At 40.7% G+C, this 9,264-nt stretch overlaps 1 protein-coding gene across 3 annotated transcripts in view; it reads right to left on the bottom strand.

The window, feature by feature from the left end:
* The window catches only part of Rala (Ras-like protein A), a 232,395-nt gene that overhangs the window by 54,361 nt on the left and 168,770 nt on the right, over window positions 1-9,264 (bottom strand). For all 3 annotated transcript variants that reach the window (XM_070085759.1, XM_070085760.1, XM_070085761.1), the window contains exons 2-3: window positions 3,513-3,912; window positions 1,100-1,236 (exon numbers count right to left, since the gene is read on the bottom strand). In XM_070085759.1, coding sequence (XP_069941860.1) covers window positions 1,100-1,236; window positions 3,513-3,912 — 537 coding nt within the window. The remainder of the gene's footprint in view (window positions 1-1,099; window positions 1,237-3,512; window positions 3,913-9,264) is intronic.

Below are 9,264 nucleotides of genomic sequence, written 5' to 3'. Positions count from 1 at the left end.
CGATGTTTACGGATCGGCGATTTTGCCCACTTTGAGCCCCATTTTCGGCCAATTTCACTGTACTAGTCGACAAAAAACATGAATATTTCGCTAGAACTCCATTTGTTCTATCGAATGGGTGCAAGAAACCACCCATTTATAAATTCAACTATCCAGTACAGTGGTCAGAATTTAGCAATTTTGCCAATTTCACACAAATTTCAAAAGATGCCAATTTCGGAATAGGGTCCAGAATAAACAAGAAAGACATTCCTGGCACTAAAATGACATTTCCTCTAGTCATTAGTCACGTCTCAAGGCCCCTCTTATATTCTTTTGCTTTCCACTTTGAATTTTTATTCTCACAAAAAATATAAGATTTACTGTTATGCAGACTACTGCATTAGTGTAAAAAATGGTATAAATATTATTGGTGCACTTGTGAAAGAATATTAGACTCACCAGTTGACGTGTATTGCACGCTTGGCACGATTTGTTTACTTTTGAAGTTTGGTAAAAATCGAACATTTCTGCTACTTTGAGCTCAATTTCAAGGCACCTTTCATTGTAAAACCAGTCAAAATCATCTCAATTTCAGTAATATGTCTTCCATTCTATAAAATGAGACCAAGAAAACTAGAATACAACAATAAATACTATACGAAAATACACTGCAAAGTCGCTGATTTATTAAAAAAAAATGGAAAAAGTTTTTTTTTTCTCATTATGCACCGTGTGCTGCAGGATTTTTTATAGACTGTGCACACTGACCACATAGACCCATTCTTTCATATGAAGGCCTACCAGCTTTCTCCCACTAGATTTGAGGTCGCTAGAATTTATGAGTACTAGTACGTCAAAAACCCCTACGCGTAAGACGTACTAGTACGACGAAAACCCTCAAAGGGTTAAGCTAGGTTTAAGTTTGTCCAAAATGCTCTGCACAGAAATGGGCTTTCTTCATGCACTTAAATGTCACCCAACTCTAAACATTGTATCAAGCTGAAAAATTATTATTATTATTATTATTATTATTATTATAGATCATCACTAAAGAAATGTGCATAAAACAAGTAATAATGGTGACTAAGATAATCAACAAATACACCTGTAGCTCTACCTGAAGTAGTTGTCTCTGATGGCCGCATAATCTTCCTGTCCAGCTGTGTCCAGAATATCAATCTGCACCTCCTCACCATCAAGAACAACCTTCTTGCGGTAACTGTCAGCCTTGGTGGGCTCGTAATCTTCAACAAACTGAAACAGTCAAGAATATACTTAACAGACACTGGCAACCTATTAAACAATCTAGCTGTTACTTATGAAAAGACTCTGACAATGACTCCTCCCCATCAGCAAGAGGCTCACTCTAAAAGCCTCCACGGAAATTCACATAAAAACTTTTCTGGACTCGGTGTAAATGGCATACAATTATCTCAGCCAGTTACTTGGGTTCACTCAGATGTCTTGTGGAAAAGATACGGTTTCCTCAGATGTTTTCTTGTGGAGAAGGTATGGTTCAGATGTTTTCTTGTGGAGAAGGTATGGTTCAGATGTTTTCTTGTGGAGAAGGTATGGTTCAGATGTTTTCTTGTGGAGAAGGTATGGTTCAGATGTTTTCTTGTGGAGAAGGTATGGTTCAGATGTTTTCTTGTGGATGGAGAAGGTATGGTTTCATCAGATGTTTTCTTGTGGGGAAGGTATAGTTTCCTCAGATGTTTTCTTGTGGATAAGGTATAGTTTCCTCAGATGTTTTCTTGTGGATAAGGTATAGTTTCCTCAGATGTTTTCTTGTGGATAAGGTATAGTTTCCTCAGATGTTTTCTTGTGGATAAGGTATAGTTTCCTCAGATGTTTTCTTGTAGAGAAGGTATGGTTTCCTCAGATGTTTTCTTGTGGATGGAGAAGGTATGGTTTCCTCAGATGTTTTCTTGTGGATAAGGTATGGTTTCCTCAGATGTTTTCTTGTGGATAAGGTATTGTTTCCTCAGGTGTTGTCTTGTAGAGAAGGTATGGTTTCCTCAGATGTTTTCTTGTAGAAAAGGTATTGTTCAGAAGTTTTCTTGTGAAGAAGGTATGGTTTCCTTGTTTTTTTTTTCTTGGATGAGTGAAACATATGCAACAGCTGATTATGTTTACTACCAAAACGTTTTGCCTGTTCTGCAAGCTTCTTCAGTCTGAAGTCCCTGGAATGCAGTCGACAAAGATACATCACAATCAACACCTAAAAATTCCTAAGGGAAGTGGTCTCGAATCTGCACATACAAATTACTCCCTATTAAATAATAAAAAAGGCACAATACCGTGACTGGAACGATACACACGACGACGTTTCGGTCCGACTTGGACCATACCATTCTTGTACTACTACTACTACCACCACCTCTTCCTGCCTATATATAGCCGTCCTGCTCCACTTCTGGTTAGTGTGACTCTGTCAATGGTCCAAGTCGGACCGAAACGTCGTCGTAAGCTTCTCTCTTTTATGTGCGGGTTATTTGTGTATACTCCCTATTAAAGTTAAGGACTTGATAGACGGTAGAGAGCAGGGGGAGGGGGCGATAAGTACACTAAAATTAAACACAATAAGTGTCCAGGGACCAAGACTGTTCAACAGCTTCCCATCACACCTAAGGGGGATTACCAATAGACTACTGGTTGTCTTCAAGGGGGAATTGGACAGATACCTAAAGCCAGTGTCCGATCAGCCAGGGTGTGTTTCGTATGTTGGAATGCCTGCAGCCAACAATAACAGCCTAGTAAATCAGGCCCTGATTCGCCGCGAGTCCTGGTCAAGGATTAGACTGCAGGGGCACTGACCCTCGGGAGAACCTCCAGATAGTCGAATACAGAGGTGACAAATATTATAGATGCAGATCAGCAGTGGTGAAGTAATGATGAGGTAATCAGTCCCTCGCCCTTAAAGTAGTTTTGAGGTGGTCAGTCCCTTATCTTTGACAAATGTTCAGCTTTTTAGCTTGTTCTTAGCAACTCCTCAAGTGCTGAAAATATCTAGACCTCGCAGCAATGGTTTTAAGTTGGAAAAATTCAGTTCAGGACCTGTACTCCAAACGTCTGATCATGAGTAGATGTGGGTGGGTGTGAGTTGGACCTGATAGCTTGTGCTATAAGTCAATGTGACTGACCTAAGGTTGGGTGCATTGGCTTAAGCCGGTAGGGACTTGTGCCTCGCAAGTAGGCATTTCCTTGTTCTTATGTTCTTATGTGTCTGCCCACCATAACACTGCCTAATAAAACGTCAAGCATTTCCTTGTTCTTGGTGGCCATAAAAGTTAAGATGACTTTCATAAAGCGTGAGATAAGAGACAAAAATAGAGGTGTAGAATATGAAAACATTGGCGTTACTAACCTCGCCATACATGAAGTGTGGTGCGAGACAATTAGAGAGAAGAGTGATAGTACCAAGAATATGAACAAAGCAGCACTTACTTCACTGTGCATAAACTGTAGTTTGAGAGAGTAAGATACAAGAGTGCTAGTAACAAGAGTAAAACGAGAACAGCAGCACTCACCTCGTCGTACATAAACTGTAGAGTGAGGGCAGACTTGCCGACACCACCGGAGCCCACCATAATAACCTTGTGTAAGGCTGGCGCCGGCGGATTTTTCTTGGCGCCAGACATCTTGGAGGAGGCCGAGTTCTTCGTGGTGTCGAGTGTGTTGTTGTTGGAGGGAGAAGATAGGCCGGCCAGGTAATGGCCGGCACGAGTGACTGGTTGTTGTAGTGAAGTGACCACGCGAGCTAGCACGCCACTCCACGCTTCTTGCCACCTGCTGCTACTACCTTGCTTGTGCTGCTGTGGTCGTCGCGGCTCAGCTGGGTAGTACACACCAGGTGTGCGTCCGTCACGACTGTAGCTGCAGCTGATGGCCTTCTTCTCCCCCTCCTGGTTGATAGTAATCTTGGCACCGCTGGAACACACAAACATCAACGTTACTTTATCTACACAATACGTTAGCTATTGAACACGCTCAAACATCCTCCACAGCCATCACACCACCTAAGAAATAAGAAGCAGCGAATAAATCTGTACTCAAATCTTTTATGAGAGAACTTGAGATTATTATGATAAAGGGGGAAGCGCTAAACCTACGTAGGATTACAGCGCCTGGGAGGGGGGGAGGGGATGTGGAAGGTATTCGGGCTTAATTCAGGGAACTGGAGCACAGATGCAATTCCCTAGATCAAGAGCCCCTCACCAGCGTCAAGGGAGAGAACAAGAGAGAAACATCATGTGCACCAACATTATGCACCGCTACACACACACATGTAGCCACTGACAACTCATCTAGTAATACAGACATAAAACACCTGTAAGCTCAAGCACTAATAATATATACACGTAAATTACTTTATATATAAACTAATTTTATACATGAAAAATGCTGAAAACTCAGGTAAATTTTAAGAAAAATGTTGACAAAAATCAATTGGCACCTGCATGATGTAATTTTTATAATGTTTTGGCTGCTACCTTGATAATGTTAAAACTGATTGTGCCCTGATTTACATAAAAGCCTCGACACTCAATACACACTCAGCAATTCTCTACAAGTTCATGCAACAAACGTCTTTTAGTTTACACTAGTATCATGACAAAACGGTTTGCTTTATATTTTATACAAGCAAAACGTTTACTAAAGCACCAACGTACTTTACTACTTTTATAACTGCTCAAGACACACAGTACCTTACAAAGTACTCGTACTGCAATATTCATAGCTTGCATTATTAATTACAATGTATATGCTGCGTACTTGACAACTTTGTTCATATGAAGAGGTGAAGTGCAAAGGTTTAAATCCTCTGCTTGAGATAAAACGTTTGTACAACATTTATATTGAATGAACCTCAGAGTTTGAGGTACAATGTAGTATTGACGCTTCTACCATCCTAGTTAAGCGAGTCATCTCACTATAACTTAAGTTTACTGGAATCGAAGGTTTGAAAAAATAAATACATCTGACCTCGGTGTAATATTAATAAACATGACTGCCGTTTTACACCTTTTCAAATTATAAATAAAACAACATATGATGAATAAAACGTGTCACTATACCGTAAGAGGAATCATTCACAAATAACCTGCATGTATGAAACGAACCAGAGGATGTTTCAGTCCCTTCTGGAACACTGCCAAGTCAATTGTCAAATTAGCTGCTACTTGACACTGGTCCAGGACCGAAACTTCAAATGGTTTCTTCCCTAACCTGGAGTTTACCTGGAGAGAGTTCCGGGGGTCAACGCCCCCGCGGCCCGGTCTGTGACCAGGCCTAAGTGCGGGTCATTTGTCAAATAATTTTTTATTCGATATACCAGGTAGAGATAAAGTATAAACCATATGCAATCACTTTGGACAAGACAGTTGCACTTAGTAATGATTAAGAGTGTCAAATAATGCCAGTCTATAACTACTTTCAATAGCAACAATTACTTGCGGTTAAATAATACATACACCTTGAAATTACTCATTTAAACTACAATAATTTAAGCCACATTCACTTAAAATTAAAAAGATACAGTACACAAATAGCTCAGTGGTGACGTGTACTTAGCTCAGTGGTGACGTGTACTTAGCTCAGTGGTGACGTGTACTTAGCTCAGTGGTGACGTGTACTTAGCTCAGTGGTGACGTGTACTTAGCTCAGTGAGGACCTGTTTGTGTGCTCTCTGTGAATCTGAACCAGGATGCCCTCTCTTGAGCAGCTTTACCAGCAGCTGAGAGAAGAGCTCAGAGTTGCTAAGCTGGAAATACGGCGATTAATGGAGGAGAACAAGAGGATTCGTAGTAATCCTCCAGTTGTGAGTCCCCAGGTTAAGAGGGGAGCTTGGTCAGTGGCCGGGCAACATGGAACCAAGCTGAAGATCAAGAAAACGGTTGGAGAGGCAGAAACAACGAGAAACCAGAAGACTACCGTGGAAACTTCCAACTCATTCTCGGTGCTACCTGGCGAATGTGAGTGTTCTACTGGGAATGCCACAACTAGCACCAAGGAAGCATTGGCAGACGTGAGTGAGACATCCCTAGAAACCCCAACGAAGACCATCGAGAACGTCTTGACGAATTCTACAAGTGGTGTAATGCTACCTGGCGAATGTGAGTCGACTACTCGGAGCATCACGACGGACGACGCCAAGGAAGGTAAAAACATTGTTGTTGTTGGGGATAGCCAGATTAGGTACATGGATAGGGCATTCTGCTTGAAGGATAGGAGTAGGAGGCAGAGAGTGTGTTTTCCTGGGGCTGGGATGAAGGATATTGTTAGCCGTCTGGATGACATCATGAGAGGTAATGGGAGCAATCCTATTATCTGTCTCAGTGCTGGAGGCAACGATGTTGGCAGACGTAGGAGTGAGGACCTGATTAGCAGGTATAGGTCAGCAATAGAGATAATTAGGAGGAAGGGTGGGAAACCTGTCATATGTGGCATTTTGCCAAGGAGAGGAGTTGGAAATGAATGGTTGTCCAGAGCAATTGGTGTCAATTGCTGGCTGGACAAATACTGTAAGGAAAATGCGGTAACATTCATTGACAACTGGGACCTCTTCTATGGCAGAAATGACATGTATGCCAGGGACGGGGTTCACTTATCTAGGTGTGGGGTGGGAGCACTGGCCAACGCAGTGGAGGGAGCTGTTAGGTCTTTAAACTAGGAATAGTTAGTGGTATGGGTTTTTGTGGGAAAACTGTGAAGTCGCAGGGTAGTAATATGAGTACTAGGAGAACTAGTAATAGGCAAAATGAGGTGGATATTGGAAAGCCAGTGGCACTAATTGACAAGGACAGTAATAGGTTTAGTGGAATAACAGAAAGGAGCAGGAAGGGTAAAGAGAGAGGAGGGTCTTTAAATATTTATTACACAAATAGTCGCAGTGCTAGGAATAAGATGGACGAGTTGAGACTAGTTGCTAGTGCAGGTAACATAGATGTATTTGCCATTACTGAGACGTGGTTTAATTCAAAAAGTCGGGACATGCCTGCAGAATGTCACATCCAGGGTTTTAAATTGTTCCAAGTAGATAGAAGTGTCAGAAAGGGGGGTGGGGTGGCATTGTATGTCAGAGATCTCAGAGATCTTGAACTGTTGCATAAAAACGGGTATTAAGTCTGAAGTAACACATACAGAGTCTGTTTGGATAGAATTTTCAGAGGGGCATGAAAAATTAATTTTAGGTGTGATATACCGTCCCCCAAATTTAGATAGGGACCAGGGGAGACTACTATGGGAGGAAATTGTTAGGGCCACAAGGCACGATAATGTAGTAATTCTAGGAGACTTTAACTTTAGTCATATTGATTGGAATTTCTTGACTGGGAATTTAGAATCATACGACTTCTTAGAAGTAGTTCAGGATTGTTTTTTGAAGCAGTTTGTGACACAACCTACAAGGGGTAATAACCTGCTTGACTTAGTTCTGGCAAACAACGAATCCCTTGTTAATAATTTAGAAGTTTCAGAGGAACTGGGTGCTAGCGACCACAAATCAATTACATTTAGCATTGAATGGAAGTATGATAGTAGGGATAACTCAGTAACAGTCCCAGATTTTCGCTTAGCAGATTACGATGGGCTTAGAGAACACTTATCATCTGTTGACTGGGGTAACGAAGAGAGCTATCAATATGACAGTTTTCTGAACACAATACATGCTGCTCAAAGAACGTTTATCCCTTATAAAGAAATTAGATCAAATAGAAATGACCCAAAATGGATGAATAATAGGCTGAAATATCTACTAGGGCATAAGAAAGGAATTTATAGGCGTATCAAAAGAGGCGAGGGTCATCTTATGAATCAGTATATTGACATTAAGAGGGACATTAAAAAGGGGATAAGAAAAGCTAAAAGGGACTATGAAATTAAAGTTGCTAGGGATTCTAAAACTAACCCAAAAAGTTTTTTCCAGGTATATAGAACAAAAGTCAGAGATAAGATAGGTCCCCTTAAAAATAACTATGGGCATCTTACTGACAAAGAGAATGAAATGTGCTCCATTTTAAATAATTATTTTCTCTCGGTTTTTACACAGGAAGACACTAATAATATTCCTGTAATTAATTTTTATAGTGGATCAGAAGAAGATAAATTATGTAACATCACAGTCACTAGTGAAATGGTTATGAAGCAGATAGACCGACTGAAGCAAAATAAGTCACCGGGTCCTGATGAGGTTTTTTCAAGGGTTCTTAAGGAATGCAAAATGGAAGTCTGTGAACCATTAACTAATATTTTTAATTTATCTCTTCAAACAGGTGTAGTGTCTGATATGTGGAAGATGGCTAATGTAATTCCTATTTTTAAAACAGGGGACAAGTCGTTACCGTCAAATTACCGCCCAATAAGCCTGACCTCAATTGTAGGCAAATTACTAGAGTCAATTATAGCTGAGATTATAAGAAGCCATCTCGATAAGCATAGCTTGATTAATGATACTCAGCATGGATTCACAAGAGGCCGGTCTTGTCTAACTAATTTATTAACTTTCTTCAGTAAAGCTTTTGAGGCTGTTGACCACGATAAAGAATTTGATATTATTTACTTAGATTTTAGTAAGGCATTTGATAGAGTTCCGCACCAAAGACTGTTGAAGAAAGTAGCAGCTCATGGCATTGGGGGAAGGGTGCTCTCGTGGATCAAATCATGGCTCACAGACAGGAAGCAGAGAGTGTCCATAAATGGGGTTAAATCCGAGTGGGGATCAGTAACAAGTGGCGTTCCACAGGGATCAGTCTTGGGCCCGTTGTTGTTTATAATATATATCAATGATCTTGATGAAGGAATTACTAGTGATATGAGCAAATTCGCCGATGACACGAAGATAGGTAGGATAATTGATTCAAACGTAGATGTTAGGGAACTTCAGGAGGATTTAGACAAACTCTACTCTTGGTCAGAAAAGTGGCAGATGCAGTTCAATGTAGATAAATGCAAGGTTCTGAAGCTCGGGAGTGTCCATAACCCTAGCACTTAAAAGTTAAATAATGTAGAACTTAGCCATACAGATTGCGAAAAGGACTTGGGGGTTATGGTAAGCAGCAACCTTAAACCAAGACAGCAATGCCTAAGCGTACGTAATAAGGCAAATAGATTACTGGGATTTATATCAAGAAGTGTAAGCAACAGAAATCCAGAGGTCATACTGCAGCTTTATACATCATTAGTAAGGCCTCACCTAGATTATGCAGCTCAATTCTGGTCTCCATATTACAGAATGGACATAAATTCGTTAGAAAACATTCAGCGTAGGATGACTAAATTAAT

Source organism: Cherax quadricarinatus, chromosome 17 (genome assembly GCF_038502225.1).
Source record: "Cherax quadricarinatus isolate ZL_2023a chromosome 17, ASM3850222v1, whole genome shotgun sequence".
Lineage (NCBI taxonomy): Eukaryota > Metazoa > Arthropoda > Malacostraca > Decapoda > Parastacidae > Cherax > Cherax quadricarinatus.
The sequence above is the reverse complement of the archived record's forward strand: the minus strand, read 5'-3'. Positions and strand labels throughout refer to the sequence as shown.